This window comes from Piliocolobus tephrosceles, chromosome 6 (genome assembly GCF_002776525.5).
Source record: "Piliocolobus tephrosceles isolate RC106 chromosome 6, ASM277652v3, whole genome shotgun sequence".
Taxonomy (NCBI): Eukaryota; Metazoa; Chordata; class Mammalia; order Primates; family Cercopithecidae; genus Piliocolobus; species Piliocolobus tephrosceles.
The window spans coordinates 14577965-14596087 of NC_045439.1; the positions used below are offsets into that span (position 1 = coordinate 14577965).

General features: G+C 47.6%; 1 protein-coding gene and 1 long non-coding RNA gene across 9 annotated transcripts in view; one reads left to right on the forward strand and one right to left on the reverse strand.

Moving 5' to 3' along the window:
* Window positions 1-16628, forward strand: part of FBLN5 (fibulin 5) — a 78466-nt gene extending 61838 nt beyond the window's left edge. Inside the window, exons 8-11 of the mRNA XM_023205483.1 lie at window positions 1543-1665; window positions 3150-3276; window positions 6958-7153; window positions 15660-16628. Of these exons, the coding sequence (XP_023061251.1) occupies window positions 1543-1665; window positions 3150-3276; window positions 6958-7153; window positions 15660-15821 (608 nt within the window). The 3' untranslated portion in view covers window positions 15822-16628. The remainder of the gene's footprint in view (window positions 1-1542; window positions 1666-3149; window positions 3277-6957; window positions 7154-15659) is intronic.
* Window positions 1-18123, reverse strand: part of LOC111538227 — a 101528-nt gene that overhangs the window by 51745 nt on the left and 31660 nt on the right. For 6 of the 8 annotated variants that reach the window (XR_002730268.1, XR_002730265.1, XR_002730266.1 and 3 more), the window contains 3 exons: window positions 12260-12458; window positions 7904-8006; window positions 366-569 (listed from right to left, as the gene is read on the reverse strand). This is a non-coding gene — a long non-coding RNA (uncharacterized LOC111538227). Of the gene's footprint in view, window positions 1-365; window positions 570-7903; window positions 8007-12259; window positions 12503-18123 lie in introns of all 8 variants that reach the window. The other 2 variants (XR_002730270.2, XR_002730269.1) reach the window with 2 other exon arrangements.

The window sequence follows — 18123 nt, forward strand, 5'->3', positions numbered from 1 at the left end:
TAGAGGCTGGGTTCAAGTCCCAGCTTTCCTCCTTACTTGTTATCTGTGAACTTGGACGAGTCAGCTAACCTGTGTAAGCCTCAGTTTTTCTTCTGTAAAATATGGAGAGTAATAGCACCTCCTTCATGGGGTTGAGGTGAGAATTAAATAAGAGGAGGCATGTAAAGCATTTAATCCAGTGCTTGGCATGTAGGGAGCCTCAGGGATTGACAAACGTCACTGCTACTTTACTGAAAGTATGAATGGAATCTACAAACTTAGACATAAAATAGGACACTCTCAGTTATGATGGGCTGGAGTCAGAGACCTGGGGCCCTACAAGGCTTCTGGGGGAGGTGGGGAGGCACGACCGAAGCAGATATTACCTGAGCACACTTGACTTCAAATCAGCATCCTGATTCTGCTGGCTGATAACCCATCAGCTGAGGACCCCTGAGAGAGACAGGAAGGAGTTTTTCCTTCTGGGATGTGAGAGGCATGAGGCGTGTAACACCTGGAATTATCCGATGGTGGAGAGACAGCTTCTTTTGCGTTGACACCCTCTCTGGGTGACTCCAGCCACCAGTGGTCTGTGAGTGAGAGAGTAATCCGAGGACATGTCACATGGGGAAACTAGGGAAAGCAAGTTTTCGGGAAACAACAAATGTAAGAAAAACATGTTTTCTTTGGCATGCTTATCGAATGAGGTTCAAACAGGGGCTCTGTTGCCAAACTCTGTGTGTGATGAAGAGTTGGCTTTTCTGGAACGTCTGCTTCTGCATCAACCGCCATAGTCCATGCGGATGAGTTGTAAATCACACGGACAGGGGCTCCCCCTCCACGTCAGGCTGGCTGGAAGCTGCTGCTTCCCTTGTCCCAGGGAGGAGCCAAGGTAGGCGGGCCGCAAAGAGAAAAATAATATGCCTGCCCATCCCTCACCACTCCGGAGTTTTCTCTTTCAGGCAGTTTTTTGTTTGTTTGTTTTCCATAGTGAAGTTTTAATATAATTAACATCCTGGCCTTTTGGATATATCCCTTAATTATGACTTTAGGAACAATATTATTCCTGAAGTTGGGGAAAGGGCTGATTGGAGGGGAGTTGGCACTGCGAAAGCTGCCCCTTCGGAGGACCCTCTAGGGCTAGGGAATGTTTTTTTGGGTCTCGGGGAAACCTCCAGAAAACCCCAGCGGGCAAAGAAATCTCAGCCCCTTGGGCAGGTCAGAGGTGGAGGGCGGATTCCCCTACCTGGTGAAATAAGTTTATACTGAATGGAAGGTGCAGCCGAGTGAGAGGCAGATGTTGGAAGCTCGGTAGAGGTGGATTTCAGCTCCATGCAGGGAAGAATTTTCTGACAGTTAGAGCTGTCCAAATATCAATGGGTATCCTCAGTAGGTAGTGAGCTCCCCATTGCTAGAAGTGCTCAGGAAGTGAATTGACAGCTTCTTTTCAGTAAAGCCATCATATGTATCAAGACAGCGTGGGAGTTGGAGTAGATGACCACTAAGCTCCCATCCCCACGTAGACTGGGATTATAAACAGCAGGTGTTAACTTGTCACCCCAGATATGGACGAATGCAGCTTCTCTGAGTTCCTCTGCCAACATGAGTGTGTGAACCAGCCTGGCACGTACTTCTGCTCCTGCCCTCCAGGCTACATCCTGCTAGATGACAACCGAAGCTGCCAGGGTAAGGCTGTCCCGAGGGGCCTGGCTGGGGTGTGTGTGTGAGGTGGAGCTGCTTCAGGGGGTCATCTGGAGGTCCTCACCTGGGGAATCGTGTGCAGCTTTGGGAAGGTGGCGGGGTGGGGGTGTGAGTGGGTGCTGATGGCTCTCATAGTGGCAGCTCTGGACAGGATGCCTGGCCTGGTGTCTTCCCTCCCTGTAACCTATCCTTTGGCCAGGATATTGGTCATTTAAACTTCTGTAATGAACTCTGCAGATGCAGACTGCAGCCTCTAAGCGTGGCTTTCTGCCTCCCCAGGCAGATCTCTGAGGCTCCTCTGAGAACTGCTCCAGAGCGAAGCAGGACTTTTATGGCCTGGCCAGAGCCCAGGCTTTCTTACGTGGCCTAGAGGGCAGTTAGAGCATGGTTGCCAGGGAGACCTCATGCACCTGACTGCTCTGTTCCTGGAAGGGTTGGGACCCCAGACGGTAAAAGGGGTGGGTCGTCTTCTGTTTGCCTGCTTGGCCTGGCTTCCAGCCCCTTGCTCTACGCACTGAGGGGTTATTGCGGAAGCGACTGACCCATTCTCAGCCTCCTTGAACCTGCCTTATCCCATCACCAAGCAGGAATTCTCCATAGCGGTGCCAGGCGACAGAAGTATCCTGTGAGCTACAGATGTGAGCCATCTATGTAATTTTACATTTTCTAGTAGCCACATGGAAACAGGAAAAGAAAATGGGTAAAATTACTTTTACTACTATATTCTCTTTTCTTTTCCTTTTTTCTTTTTCTTTTTCTTTTTTTTTTTTGAGACAGAGTCTCACTCTGTGGCTCAGGCTGGAGTGCAGTGGTTCTCACTGCACTTGGCTCACTGCAGCCTCTGCCTCCCGGGTTAAAGTGATTCTCCTGCCTTAGCCTCCCAAGTAGCTGGGACTACAAGCGCATGCCACCATGCCGGGCTAATTTTTGTATTTTTAGTAGTGACGGTGTTTTACCATGTTGACCAGGCTGATCTCGAACTCCTGTTTTTACTACTATATTTTCTTTAATGCAGTATATCCAAAATATTATTCCAGCATGTATTCAATATAAAAATTATTGATGAGATGTTTTACATTCTTTTTAAAATTATATATATATATATATATATATATATTTAAATTAAGAGACAGGACCTTGCTTCATTATCCAGGCTGGTCTTGAACTCCTGGCTTCAAGTGATCCTCCTGCCTCAGCCTCCCAATGTGCTGGGATTACAGACATGAGCCACTGTACCTGGCTCACATTACTTTTTGATCCTAAGTCATCAAAATCTGGTGTGTATTTTCCACTTACAGCACATCTCAGTTTGGATCAGCCACATTCCGAGTACTCAGTAGCCACATATGGCCTGTGGCTGCCATATTGGGTAGTACAGCTCTGTAGTAAAACCCAGCCTACCCCACCCCCACACATCTGGCCTGGCCAATAATGCTCTGCCTCTGCTTCTTGTCTACCCTGCATTTCAGACATCAATGAATGTGAGCACAGAAACCACACGTGCAACCTGCAGCAGACTTGCTACAATTTACAAGGGGGCTTCAAATGCATTGACCCCATCCGCTGTGAGGAACCTTATCTGAGGATCAGTGATAAGTAAGTCATGGTGTCCCCTTGGGGAATAGAAACCTGACGAGGGCCCGGCTCAGGAGGTTGGCGGTGTGGTGTGAAAGAGAGTGTACCAGCCAGGAAGTCAGGGGACCTGGCCCACTACCTATGTCATGTGCTCATGTGTATGTCTGTGTGTATAGAATAGAACAGAGTAGAATAGATAGAACAGACTGGAATGAAAATACCAGAGTACATTGCACATAGCGAGAGTCAATATTGTTTTCTGCAACTTCTCTTTTAGTTTTGTGTGCTACTGGTTTGCAGTGCAAAATGTGTTACTGTGGGTTGTCAAAAAGTTTGCAGAACATTCCATTACAAGTTATAGGATCTGAAACACATCCCTACATACAAGAAACAACTATTTTTCAAAATGTTTGAGCACAACACACAGTAAGAAACACATACAAGGCTGGGTGTGGTGGCTCATGCCTGTAATTGCAGCACTTTGGGAGGCTGAGGTGGGTGGATTGCCTGAGCTCAAGAGTTCGAGAGCGGCCTGGCCAACATGGTGAAACCCTGTCTCTACTAAAAATACAAAAAAATTAGCTGAGCATGCCACGCCTATAGTCCCAGCTACTCGGGAGGCTGAGGCATGAGAATCGCTTGAATCTGGGAGGAGGAGGTTACAATGAGCTGAGATTGTGCCACTGCAGTCCAGTCTGGGTGACAGAATGAGACTCTGTCACACACACACACACACACACACACACACACACACACACACACTGTTCTCTATCATTCCCTCACTCATGCCAGAGCTATGCAAAGATTCTCTAGAAAGCTAACCAAGCTGAGAGTTGAGTCAGGGTTCTAGAATCTCCTCTGCTCTCTAATGACTTTGTTCTGGATACATGGGGTCTTTTAGAGGTTGGCTCCTAAATGTAACATGCATAAGACTCACCTGGTGATCTCGTTAGAGTGTGATTCTGTGGGTTTGGGGTGGGGCCCAAGATTCTGCCTTTCTGGCAAGCTCCCAGGTGAAATGAATGCTTCCAATCTCCCTGGACTGCTCTGTGAGTATTGAGGTGCTGGAGAGTTGAGTATTGAGGTGCTGGAGAGTTGAGTATTGAGGTGCTGGATAGTTCTCTAGTTGGTGCTAATCAAGTTTCTGACATCATCTTGGTCAACATTTTACTAAATCACCAGATGGCAAATATTAGAGTCGAGGATAGAATTAAAGTGAAGACAACTTCCAAAAGGTGAATGCAGTAGGACAGTGGCTTTCTGTTCCTGGCATACTAGGAGTTCCTTTTCCTTCTCTTTTATCCCTTTTTTAAACCGTCTTAGTTCCTCCTTAGCCTCCTATCTTCCAAATGTTCACACATTGACTTCCCTTGAGCAACACCAAACCACCCGCATGGGAGATGAAAGGATGAATCAGACACACCCATCCTGCCCTCTCAGAGTACAGCCTCCAAGAGAGGAATTCGTGGCTTACCAGTGGTTCCCACCTTGATAACAAATTGGCAAAAGAGAGGATGATGCCGGGACAGTGGATCCATTAGAGACATCTTCACTTGTTGCTAAGAGCTGTGCTTCTAAGCAACCCTTTAGAACAGGGCTCTTTGACCCCTGATGTAAGGACTGTTTGTGGCAGAGCAGAGCTCCAGGCTGCTCTTTCCAGCTTCTATTCCTGGTTCTCTCTGGGTTTTTCCAGGCCGCCCCTGTCTGTGGCTGGAGGCTGATCCGTTTCAGCTCGCGGCACTGAGCTGGAGTTACTGGTGGAGTCTCTGGCATGACGCTGACAATGCTCCATGACTCCCTCGCTCCAGGCTCCAGTCCAGTCGGACTCCGGCAGCCCCTGCCAGCTCCTTGTCCAGTTCAGGTGTCCTGTGCTCCTGCCAGTCTGAACAGGACTTGCTCACGCCTTTACCTGTGCCTAGGAATGGCCAACCTCCCTGCTTGTGTGCACATACTTCTGGCCATACGGAAGGCATTCCTTTCATCTCCACATAGCCAGAGCTGCCCCATCTTTCAGATTTCAGCTCAGATGCCACCTCTCCCAGCTGTTTGTGGTCCTCTTCAGCTGGGAGCCATCACTCCCTCCTCCAAACTTCTTTTAGAAAACAATGATTTTTCTATGTCACACATGATACTTTGTTGTGGCCATTTAGGCACTAGAGACATTTTGACTTGGCTGTTTTGATGCAGCCTTAAAAAAATGAAACTTGCTCTGGCACCCAGGCTGGCGTGCAGTGGTGCAATCACAGCTCATTGAAGCCTCAACCTTTTGGGCTCAAACAATTGTCCTGCCTCAGCCTTTTAAGTAGCTAGGACATGGGTGTGTGCCAGTGCGCCTGGCATATATCATATACGATACATGTTTTATATATCGTATATGATATATGTTTTATATTTTTATATATGATATATGTTTTATATTTTTATATTATATATATATATATATATTTACCAAATATATGTATTTGGTAAAGCCAGAGGTCTTGAACTCCTGGACTCAAGTCATCCTCCTGCCTCAGCCTTTCAAAGTGCTGGGATTATAGGCATGAGACACCATACTCTGCTTAGAACGAATGGAAATTTATAAAAAGGAAGAGTAGGCTGGATGGTTTAGATGGAGGAGTCCAAAGGCATCTCTGAAGAAATGACATTTGGGCTGGAATGGGAAAATGAGTTGACTTTAACTAAATAGAGAGTGGAAGATCAGAAGGAACAGCATGTGCAAGGGCTAGAAGGCAAGAGTGCCTTGAAGGCACTGGAGATGGTTGGATGTGGACTCTCTTTTGGAAGTAGAACCGACAGGTTTTGCAGATAGATTGGAAGTTAGAAAGCGGCAGAAACACAGTAAGGCTGACTCCTAGCGTTGGCCACCACCGCACGTATCAACAGATATCTTCATCCTATTGTGAACCCTATTGTGGAGTCTCAGGGCGGGGTCAGAGACAGAGGAAGTGGGTGTTAGGGGTGAATCAAGGGGTGTCTATAACAGGCATTCTTTGGTAGTAAAAGTCAGTGATTTTATATTAGGGCACTCTGTTAATAGTTGCTTCGTATTAGAGATATTTGTGTCTGTGATTTATTTCTCCTATTAGAAAGCAAACTATCTGAAGTCAGGATCTTATTATTTATTGAATTTCCAAAATGTCCAATGTCTTATCTTGGACATAGTTCTAACTCTTGTTTATCAATTATCGAATGACAAGATTTGATTATATTCTATTCAATTCCATTCCATGCAGACTGGGCTGAGTGCAATAGAGAATGTACAAGGATCCCCAAGACCTGTTAATCCAATTTCTTACTTTAAAAATTTCTTTCTTCCTTTTTTTTTTCTTTTTGTTTTGTTTTTTGAGATAGGGTCTTGCTCTGCCACCCAGGCTGGAGCGGCATATTTGGCCTACATGGCAAACGTAAAGTATCTTGGAGAATGTTCTAACATTCTGAAAACCAGAAATCTAAGGTTTATATTCTATTTAGTAGCCAGAACGTCTGATTGGTGAGAAAAGTCCATTCTCTAGGAAACAGAGCTCACCTACATGCTGGAGAGTTTTTAGACTCAAGCCAGGAGCAGAGACATTCTACAGTTATGGCATTTGGATGCTAAAAATGGGATGGCCTCTTTTTCAGTGTTTTAAGAGAGGAAGTAGGCACAACCAGCACCTGGAATGGATTTCTTGAGTTCTCACATGATTTCCCTTTCCACAGCCGCTGTATGTGTCCTGCTGAGAACCCTGGCTGCAGAGACCAGCCCTTTACCATCTTGTACCGGGACATGGACGTGGTGTCAGGACGCTCCGTTCCCGCTGACATCTTCCAAATGCAAGCCACGACCCGCTACCCTGGGGCCTATTACATTTTCCAGATCAAATCTGGAAATGAGGGCAGAGAATTTTATATGCGGGTAAGAGGGACTGGGGAGTGGGGACAGCATCTGTAACAGTGGCCTTGTGCTGTCTCTCCTAGGAATATGCTGTGTGCAAGCAGGTAAGAGTGGAGCTAGGAGGAACAGGCATTGAGAGAAGAGTGGAGAGTGTGGTTCAAGGTCCTGGTTTCCACCACTTTCTGTGTAGTCTTACAAAAGATACTTCTCCTCCTGAGCCTCAGGATTCTTATCTGTGAAATGGGAAGTTAGGCCAAGACTCAATCTCAGGCCTCTTTTCTCCTAACATTCTGTTGGAGAGGCATTCACTTCTCCATTTTTCCACCCACCCATGTGACAAGTATTTCTTAAGTACCTGCTATGCAGGCCAGGTGCAGTGGCTGACGCCTGTAATCCCAGCACTTTGGGAGGCTGAGATGGTGGATCACCTGAGGTCAGGAGTTTGAGAGCAGCCTGGCCAACATGGTGAAACCCCATCTCTACTAAAAATGCAAAAATTAGCCAGGCATGGTGGCGCAAGCCTGTAATCCCAGCTACTTGGGAGATTGAGACCGGAGAATCACTTGAACCTGGGAGGCAAAAGTTGCAGTGAGCTGAGATCATGCCACTGCACTCCAGCCTGGGTGACAGAGCCACACTGTCTCAAAAACAAACAAAACAAAACAAAACAAAACAAACAAACAAAAAAAAACAACCTACCATGCACTTCTAGAAACCAAGGACACAGCAATGCAGAAAACATCCCCAAATCCTTGCCCTCAGGGTACTTACTTTACAGAGAACGTGTTAGAGGTGTGGCTCGCAGACATGGGCTCTAGTAGACGTGGGCTCTATCAGCGTGGTCCAGCACAGTAGCCGCTGTGGCTCTTTAAAACTGAATGAATTAAATAAAATTAAAAATTCAGTTTTTTCAGGGCACTAGCCACATTTCAGGTGTTCAAAACCACACATGGCTACTGTATGAGACATCCCAGATACAGAACATGTCTATTGCCATAGGAAGTTTGATTAGACAACACTGACTTACCCACATCAGCAAAAGGTTTTAAAGCAGACATGCTACAATATGTTTACTTTTTTTTTTGTAAATTGTATACATCTAATACTGTGTCATTTGTATTACTGAGCTTCATATCCTGCAACTCTTGGGAGCGACCAGCCCTCTTTAGAGACCACTGGCTGGCCAGGTGCGGTGGCTGACGCCTGTAATCCCAGCAGTTTGGGAGGCCAAGGCAGGTGGATCACCTGAGGTCAGGAGTTTGACACCAGCCTGACCAACATGGTAAAACCCCATCTCTACTAAAAATATAAAAATTAGCCGTACATGGTGGCACACACCTGTAATCCCAGCTACTCAGGAGGCTGAGGCAGGAGAATTGCTTGAACTCAGGAGGCGGAGGTTGCAGTGAACCGAAATCTTGCCATTGCACTTCAGCCTGGGCAACAAGAGCAAGACTCCGTCTTAAATAAATAGAGACCACTGGCTTAGAACAATGTTTTTTACATTTCAGTGTGAATTTGGGCACTTCCCAAAAAGCAGATTCCAGAGCTCCCTCTCCAGAGGATCAATTTCAGAAGATGATGAGTGAGGCATAGGTGTATTAATTTCCCAGTTTCCCGGCGCTGCTGTAACAAATTGCTACAAACTAGGTGGCTTAGCCAGTAGTGGTGGTTCCCGCCTGTAACTCCAGCACTTTGGGGGGCCAAGGTGGGAGGATCATTTGAGGCCTGAAGTTTGACACCAGCCTGGGCAATGTAGTGAGACCCTGCCTTTACTTTAAAAAATAATAATAAGGCTAGGCGTGGTGGCTCATGCCTGTAATCCCAGCACTTTGGGAGGCCAAGGTGGACAGATGTCTGAGCTCAGGAGCTCAAGACCAGCCTGGGCAACATGGCAAAACTCTGTCTCTACAAAACAAAGTTAGCCGGGCATAGTGGCAGGCACCTGTAGTCTCAGCTACCTGGGCGGTGTAGCGGGGAGGTGGTTTGAGATGGGAGGATTGCTTGAGCCCAGGAGGTCGAAGGTGCAGTGAGCTGAGATCACACCACTGTACTCCAATCTGGGCAACAGAGGGAGACCCCATCTCTGAAAAACAATAAAAATAAAAACTTGGTGGCTTAAGGCAAAGGAAATTTATTCTCTCATAGTTCTGTAAGACAGGAGTCTGAAATCAGTTTCACTGAGCTGAAATTCAGGTGTCAGCAGGGCTGTGTCCCCTTGGGAGGCTCTAGAGGAGAATCTGTTCCAAGTCTCTTCCAGCTTCTGGGGGCTGCCAGCATTTCTTGACTGTGGCTGCATCACTCCAATATCTGCCTCTGTGGTCACGCTGCCTCCTCTTCCTCTTTTGTGTGTATCAAATCTCCCTTTGTCTCCTTCTTATATTGACACCTGTGAGTAGATTTAGGGCCCATTCAGACAATCCAGATAATCTCTCTGTCCAGATTCTTAATCACATCTGCAAAAACCCTTTTCCTTGTAACAGAACAGGTTCCAAGGATTAAGACTTGCATCTCTTTGGGGACTGTTATTCAGTTTACTGCACCCAGGAATCTGTATTTCTAACAGATGCTGCTGTGGTCCTCCAGGGTCACTGTGGGGAGCCATATTGAAAAGGACAGGTCCATGGGAGTTTATGTGCTTTCATTAGGGACTGGGCCCTATGAAGTCAGGGGCCACAAAGCAGGAAGACAGAAATTGTTCAGATAAGGCTGGCTTTCCAAGGGTCCATGCTGTCCAAAGCTGTGGGACCCTCCCCGGGAAGCCACTCAGTCATTCTAATGTGGGTTCTGGAGCCATGTCTTCTACAGTTTAACAATTTAACAATTGTGTGATGTAACCTAACCTCTCTGGACCTCTAGATGAGTGTTTACTTTAGGACTAGATGAGATCATCCACTTAGCGCCCTGTCTGGAATACTGTTTTTATCAAAGAAGCAGAATTTGGTGGTGGGGGTGAAACAGTCAATGACTTTCTTTTTCTCACGCTGTTGGATCAAACCTGTGAGCACCTGGGTTACATCTCAGGTTAATTCCCTAGGATTCACAGGCATGTTCCATTTCTATTGGACTGTCTCATTCTCTCATGTCAAAAGTCTGTGCTAGTTTAAATGGAAACTTCAACCTCTCTGTCTCTTACCCACCGTGAAGTTTCTCCCTGTCTCCTAGTTCAGAGCAGGCAAGGGGTGTGGTTGGCCTCTGCCCTGCCCTCTTCTTACCCTCCCAGTAATGGTAGTGCTGGCCCTGGCTCCTCCAGGGCTGGCCGTGGAGGAGCAGGTGGTAGAAAGGGTAAGATTGGGAGAGCGAGGCTCCTCCCTGATTGTTGCCATTGTAACCAGGCATTGGTGCTCCCTCAGGGGCAGAGACCCCAAAGCTGTTGCTTTCACAGGATGCTTTTTTGGGTCTTTTGGAGATTTGCCTGAGGACTTCACACTGACCAGTCCATGATATGGGCAGTAGGGCCTGTGCTTGGTCACTTGCTACTCCAAACCTCTCAGCCCCTAATTCTGGGGCTACGTCCCATACAGATGTTCCGTGGTGGTAGTGAGGTGGAGGGTGTCACTGCATCCTGGCAGCAGACCTTACACAAGGGCCTTTCAGGATGTCAACATCAGCTCCTTGCATTCCCCATTCCTCACTATGGTGTGTGGGCAGCTCAGGGCTCACACCTCCAGACTTCTCCTGGAGAGAGACTGGTACCACTTACTGCATCCTTGAACTTCAGGGGCCTGCATTTCTGAACAGTGTTTTTTTGAAACCCCTCTTGATTGAGATGGAGGCTGGTAAGTGTGTTTAATAAAATATATGTAGGGCACAGGGGCTCATGCCTGTAATCCCAGCTACTCTGGAGGCTGAAGTGGGAGGATCGCTGGAGCCCAGGAGTTCAAGTCCAGCCTGGGCAACATAGTGAGACCCTGTCTCTACAAAAAAAGATTTAAAACATTAGCCAGGTGTGGTGGCATGGCCTGTAACCACAGCTACCCTGGAGGCTGAGACGAGGAGATAACTTGAGTCCAGGAGTTTGAGGCTGCAGTGAGCTATGATTGTACCACTGCACTCCAGCTTGGGTGGCAGAGCAAGACCCTGCCTCTAAAAACAAAAACAAACAAACAAAAAAGTGTGTTTGTAGGCTGGAGGAGGGATGGAATGAAGGAAACATCTGGCTTTGGATCACAGCTTTGTAAGTCCTGTATTACCCCAATAACTCCACACACAGCATCAGCAGCAAGCCATGTATAGTGCCTATATGTGCCAGACACTATTCTAAGTGCTTTCTATACAGTAACCCTTTAATCTTCACAAGAATCCTATGATACAGGATGGTTTTATCCAGATTTTACAGACAAGAGCACTGAGGCACAGAGCTAAGCAACTTGCCCAACTAGTCTTACAACTAATATGCACTGGGGCAGGATTGGAACCTAAGCAGCCTGGCACCAAAAATCTGTACTGTTACACTTTTCTTTTAGAATGGGGAGGTATGTTTTACCTGCTCTTCCAGCTTTGGGGTCTCAGAAGAAATTGAGATCACAAGAAAAGTCTAACATCCAGTTACAATAGAAAGTATTCAATAAACAGCAGTTACGATTGTATAGATACTGTTGTGGCAACTGCTACTGTTGCTGCTACTGTTGTAAGGAGGCTGTGAGCTGCTGGGCCATGAGGGCTTGGGAATGCTACCCAGGGGACTAGAGCATTGTGTGGGAGGTGGGGCTGGATGGTGTTCCAGGCTCTCACACCCTGAGATTCATTGATTTGATTATAAGCACATGGGAGGAGCTTCATCTCACCCCGCAGGCAAACCACACACACTCGCATGGACACACGCACACACTTATGCCCACATGCGTACATGTACACACACACAAGCCCATTCATAAGCCTTACTGGCTGTCTGTCTTTCACTGAGCCCTAGAAAGAGGACTGATGATTGGCTTTGGTCAGGTGGTTTGGGGGTCATAATTAGGGCCAGAAGAAGGAGCAAGGTCATGGGGTTCAGACTGTGCCAAAGTGCACTTACTCCATGACACACGTGGATCAAGTGGCAGGGCCCATGGAAGCTGGCCTGCTACAGCATGGCTGCTTGCCACAGGTCAGACCATGCCATCCCACAAGCTGACTGGAACAAACCTGAGTGCATGTGGGATCAGGGCCAGGAAGACATACGGCTGGTGGGCTGTTGGCAGCCGACGCCCAGCATGGTCAGGTCCACTGGCGTTCAGTCATTCGTGTGCATTCTTCCGTCACCAGCATGCATTCAGCACCACTGCATATGAGGCTTCAGGTCAGGCACTGAGCGTTGAGAAACAAACAGGATGTGGTCTCTGCCCTGGAGGAAGCCACACACACCTTAGCGGAGAGGGGGAAAACAACCTAGCAAACACAACACAAAGTGGTGATTCTCAAGTCAAGACCCATGGGATGGCGAGTAAATGGAGAGGTACAGAGACCTTATCAGAGAGTGTAGTGGTTAGAAGCATGATTTTTGGAGCCGTAAAGTCTAGTACCATGCAGTAGTTTTGTGGCCTTAAGTAGTATCCCTAACCTACTTACAACATAGGGTTATGAGGATTAATTAAGAGGTGTAGGAAAGGTTGTAGCCAGATGCCTGGCATCATAACCACCACCACCATCACTACCACCATCACCACCCTCCTCCTCCTCATCTTTTCACACCACCAAGGCTACTAATGCCCACGGGCTCTCGGGGGGTTATTTCATTAATGCCCTGACTCTGCCCTAAAAGCTGAATGTGGAGGTGGCTGTCCTCAGCTCTTGTGGCAGGTACTTGAGCTCTTCCAGGTGCTTGTGGGTAGGGTGGACCCAGGTGGAGGCTGGACTCCCCAGCTTCTACAGTTACTTCCAAATGGGAGAGTCTAGGATTCCAAATGGGAGAGTCTGGGATTCTTTTGTACTCAGGAGAATTTACCAGGAGAGCCCAAAGGAACAACTTGGAAGTTTGCACTTGCCCCCTTCTCCCTTCCAGACCTTGGGCTCCGCAGATATCCCTCCGGAGGGCTGCCCCCAGCTCAGGGTTCTCAACTCTTGGTCTTTGTTCACGCAGTGAAAGCTGGTGAGATATTTGTATATGTAAAGGCTGCCGGCATTTCCTTGTGTGGCTTTACCCTCTGAAGTCCTGGCCCAGGGCTCAGGTCTCGTAAGGGCTGACAAGGAAGTCCAATCGATCTTCTGCGTGAGGAGGTGCCAATAACGTGGATGGTGACGGGAACAGGAGGAACCAGTGCCAAGAGGAAATTGTGTGGCTGTCTGTCAGGCTGCCGATAGCCTCACGGATAGGGGAGGTCCCAGCACCTGGCCTGCACCTGTCTGCCAGCCCCACCCTTGTCTTACCTGTGGTGGCTCTTGGGGATGTTCAGAGCTTTACGGGGCACCCTCCCTTTATGGAGACAGATAAAACATCTAGTGTAACTTTAGACCAGCTGGGTTCCTTTATTTTGCAGAGACTGTTGCTTTCGGCTTCTGGACAAAGGGTTGAGCTCTGCAGTGTATGGGAAGTGATTGTCCAGCCCATCCCTTTTCTCCCTCTCGCTGTTTCCTCTACCAGTGCCAATATCTGTCCCTTGCACTGACCACGAGCATCTCATTAGGTCGGTGCTAGGAAGAAGTGAAACACACATCAGCCTTTTCTAATACCACCTGTGCAGTGAAAAAAGCCGGGGCTTGGGGTCAGAAAAACCCGAATGGAAGCTCTTGGCTCTGGCCAAGACTAGCTGGGTAACCCTAAGCAATTATTTAACCTCATGAGACCTCAGTTTGCTTACTCATAAAACGAGGAAATAATGAGTCATACCTTCCATACAGCACTTAGAAAGGACAGCCAGGGCCCTCCACCTGGGTCCTGTGTTTTTAGATCAACACTTCTCAATAATTAATGTGCACACAAAGCCCTGGGGATTGTGTTAAGCTACAGATTCTGGCTCAGTAGATCTTAGCCAGGGCCTGAGATTCTGCATTTAAAAGAAGCTCCCTGGTGATGCCCATGCTGCTGGTCCAGGGACCACACTTTGGCAAGGCCTTTCAGGATTTTATGAGATTTTCTTTTTTTTTTCAGCTGGAGTCTCGCTCTGTCGTCCAGGGTGGAGTGCGGTGGTGTGATCTCTACTCACTGCAACCTCCACCCGCTAGGTTCAAGCAATTCTTGTGCCTCAGCCTCCCGAGTAGCTGGGATTACAGGCACCTGCCAACACGCCCCACTAATTTTTCTGTTTTTAGTAGAGATGGGGTTTCACTATATTGGCCAGGCTGGTCTCAAACTCCTGGCCTCAAGTGATCCGTCCACCTCTGCCTCCCAAATGCTGGGATTACAGTTGTGAGCCATGGTGCCCAGCCATTTTATGAGGACTAAATAAGCGGATGTACATAAACATGGTTAGAAGAGTGCCTCACACATGATGAGTGCTCAACTGATGTCATTCCTCTCTGCCTCCCTCCTTGAAAGTTTTAGAAAAAGACTCAGTGGAGGAGAGAGTTCCCATGAAATTATTAGGACCACAGTGATCAGGTTGCAGAATGGTGAAGCTGGAGATGACTCTAGGGTGTCTAGAGGGGAGCTCTTAAATTCCACCTTGCCCAGGCATCACCTAAAAATATACTGACCTAGAAAATCTTGGAATGGGCCCCTGGAATTGTTAGTTTTTTAAAAAAGTTCCAGTAGCTTTTGATGCCTTTTTGTTTGTTTGTTTTTAATTACTGATCTGGTCCAAACCCTCATTTTATTTTTTCTCAAACACGTTTTTTAAAACTTTCATTCTGCTTTCAAGGGTACATGTGCATGGTGGTCCTCTAGGTAAATGACTGTTGTAGGAGTTTGGTGTATGTATTATGTCGTCATCCAGGTAATAAGCACAGTGCCCAGTGGGTAGTTTTTCGATCCCCTCCCTCCTCCTGCCTCCCACCCTGAAGCAGACCGTGGTGCCTGTTGTTCCCTTCTTTGTGTCCATGTGTACTCAATGCCAAACCCTCATTTTAGAGATGAGCCCCAGAGAGGTGAAGTGACAGCCCTAAGCCATGTAGAAGGTTCAATCAATGATTCGTTCATCATTCAATATATATTTTCTGAACACCTATGTTGAAGGCACCATGCTGGGTTCTAGGAGGACTCGGTGGTGAAAACCTGACCCCAGTACCTGTTCTTACAGAACTCATAGCCTAGTGGGGGCCTAGATATCAGACATGGATCCGGTAGACAGTGTGGACAATCATGCATAGTCATAAATGCTTTCCATCCTGTATAAAGTAGAGGCTGCAGCGGCAGAGGTCACAGGGGACCTGACTTAGATTGGGGAATCAGAGAAGGCTCCTCTTAGGAAGTGACCTTTCAGATGAGACCTGAAGGATTAACAGAAAAGAGCCAGGTGGAGAGTGGGCAAAGCCAGGGAAAGAGCGTGGCACAGTTGAGGCACCGAGGGGGTGCCAGTTTGACTGACGGAGGCAAGGGGAGTGCCCTGGTGGGGCTGTAGGGGCACCATGCAGGCCTTTTCTCACTGGTGTCCCCTGGTTCTGTCCACAGCAAACGGGCCCCATCAGTGCCACCCTGGTGATGACACGCCCCATCAAAGGGCCCCGGGAAATCCAGCTGGACTTGGAAATGATCACTGTCAACACTGTCATTAACTTCAGAGGCAGCTCCGTGATCCGACTGCGGATATATGTGTCGCAGTACCCATTCTGAGCCTCGGGCTGGAGCCTCCGACGCTGCCTCTCATCGGCACCAAGGGACAGGAGAAGAGGAAATAACAGAGAGAATGAGAGCGACACAGACGTTACGCGTTTCCTGCTGAACATTTCCCTGAAGAGTCAGCCCCAACGTCCTGACTCTCACCTGTACTATTGCAGACCTGTCACCCTGAAGGACATGCCACCCCCAGTTCCTATGATGCAGTTATCAAAAAGTATTATCATTGCTCCCCTGATGTAAGATTGTTGGTGAATTTTCAAGGCCTTCAGTTTATTTCCATGTTTCTCAAAGAAAATAGATTAGGTTTGCGGGGGTCTGAGTCTATGTTCAAAGACTGTGAACAGCTTGCTGTCACCTCCTCACCTCTTTCACTCCTTCTCTTGCTGTGTTACTGCTTCGCAAAGACCCGGGAGCTGGCGGGGAACGCTGGGAGTAGCTAGTTTGCTTTTTGCCTACACTGAGAAGGCTATGTAAACAAACCACAGCAGGATCGAAGGGTTTGAGAATGTATTTCAAAACCATGTCTGGTATTTTCAGCCATAAAAGAAGTTGAGTTGTCCTTAAATTTGTATAATGGTTTAATCCTGTCTCGTTCATTTTGAGTATTTTTAAAAAATATGTTGTAGAATTCCTTCAAAAGGCCTTCAGACACATGCTATGTTCTGTCTTCCCAAACTCAGTCTCCTCTCCATTTTAGCCCAATGTTTTCTTTGAGGACCCCTTAATCTTGCTTTCTTTAGAATTTTTACCCAATTGGATTGGAAGGCAGAGGTCTCCAAACTGATTAAATATTTTAAGAGAGCTTGTGTTTGGTTCATTTTGACATCATAGATGATTCAGCATTTGGGGTTCTAGTTCTGTTTAAACCTGTTTACCATGTACTTAGAAAGCTCTCCAGGGAGCTAGGGCATTATCTGTCACTCTGGCAAGTTGATGGGAAGGGGGCGGTGGGGCAGAGAAATGGGGTGGTGGGGAAGTTAGGGGGAGGCATCATCCCTGAGTCCTGTTTCATCTGATTAGAAAACAACCAACAATTCTTCTCTTTTGTAGATAATTTCCAGTGCTCTGCAGAACAGGAATGTATTCAAGTTACTTTGAACCAGTGACCCTCAATCCTGGCTGCATAGAAGGATAACCAGTAGAACTTTGGAGAAAAGACTGATTCCCTGGGACATGCCCCCAGACACTCTGATGTCATTGGGCTTAGGTAGGGCCCGGCCATCAGGATTTTTGAAAACTTGACTACATAGCCAGAGTCGAGAATGTATTGTTATAAATCGTAGAAAGAGAGGTGGACAGATGGGGCTGGAGCCTTAGCTGCCTTACCCTCAACGTCTTTTCTGCTCATTGTAGGATTCATTATTCTTTTCCTGGTCAGGGCCTCTGGATATCCTTCAAATCTTAGAACCCTGGGCAGGGGCCAAGACAGTCAACATTGCAAGTCACAGGAGGACAGGTTGGGATGGCTGTCTTTATGTTCCATCCCAGGAATCATCCCAAGGCTTCAGGAAAAAAGTGCACTCCCTGATAGCCGAGGTGGAGTCTACAGATCCATCTGAGGGTGCTCCTGTCCTACCTGTTGGTGAGGTATTCGTTCAGGACCCACACGGTGCCTACCAGGAGTTGTGCCCTGGACCCCTAGTCTTAGTAGGCATTCCATAGATCCTTATGATATGGACAGGAGACAGAGAAATACTGGGTAGAAGAGGGTGGTTCCCTGGCAAAGGCCCCACCCTCAAGCCTGAATACCCGCAGCCCTAAATGAGGACAGGTATTCCTGTTTTCATCCCTAAAAAGTTGCCTTTTGGCCTGCCACATCCCCTATCCTGTACCCATATAAACCCTGAACTCCAGGCTCCAGGCTCCAGAAGCAGATGGGGCGACAAGAAGATGAGCAGACATGAATGGCAGAACAGCACGGCAAAGAAGGAGAGAAGAGAAAGAACATTGGGAGGAATTTGGCTGGAGATGATCCGAAAATTGGCCGCTGAATGGCCAAACTCCAGGGGAAGATCATCTTCCCACTCTATCCCCTGTCCAGCTCCCCATCCATCCTACTTAGAGCCACCTCCACCACTCAGTAAAACCCCTGCATTCATCCTGCAAATCCATGTGTGACCTGATTCTTCCAGGATGCTGGACAAGAGCTTGGGATACAGGAAGCTGTCATACTGGCCCTCTGCCCTTGCAAAAAGGGAGAGGGTCCACTAAGCTGGTTAATGCTTAAGCTGTCCACAGATAGCAAGGCTGAAAGAGTGCACTGTAACATGTGCCTACTTGGGCTTTGGAAGTCACA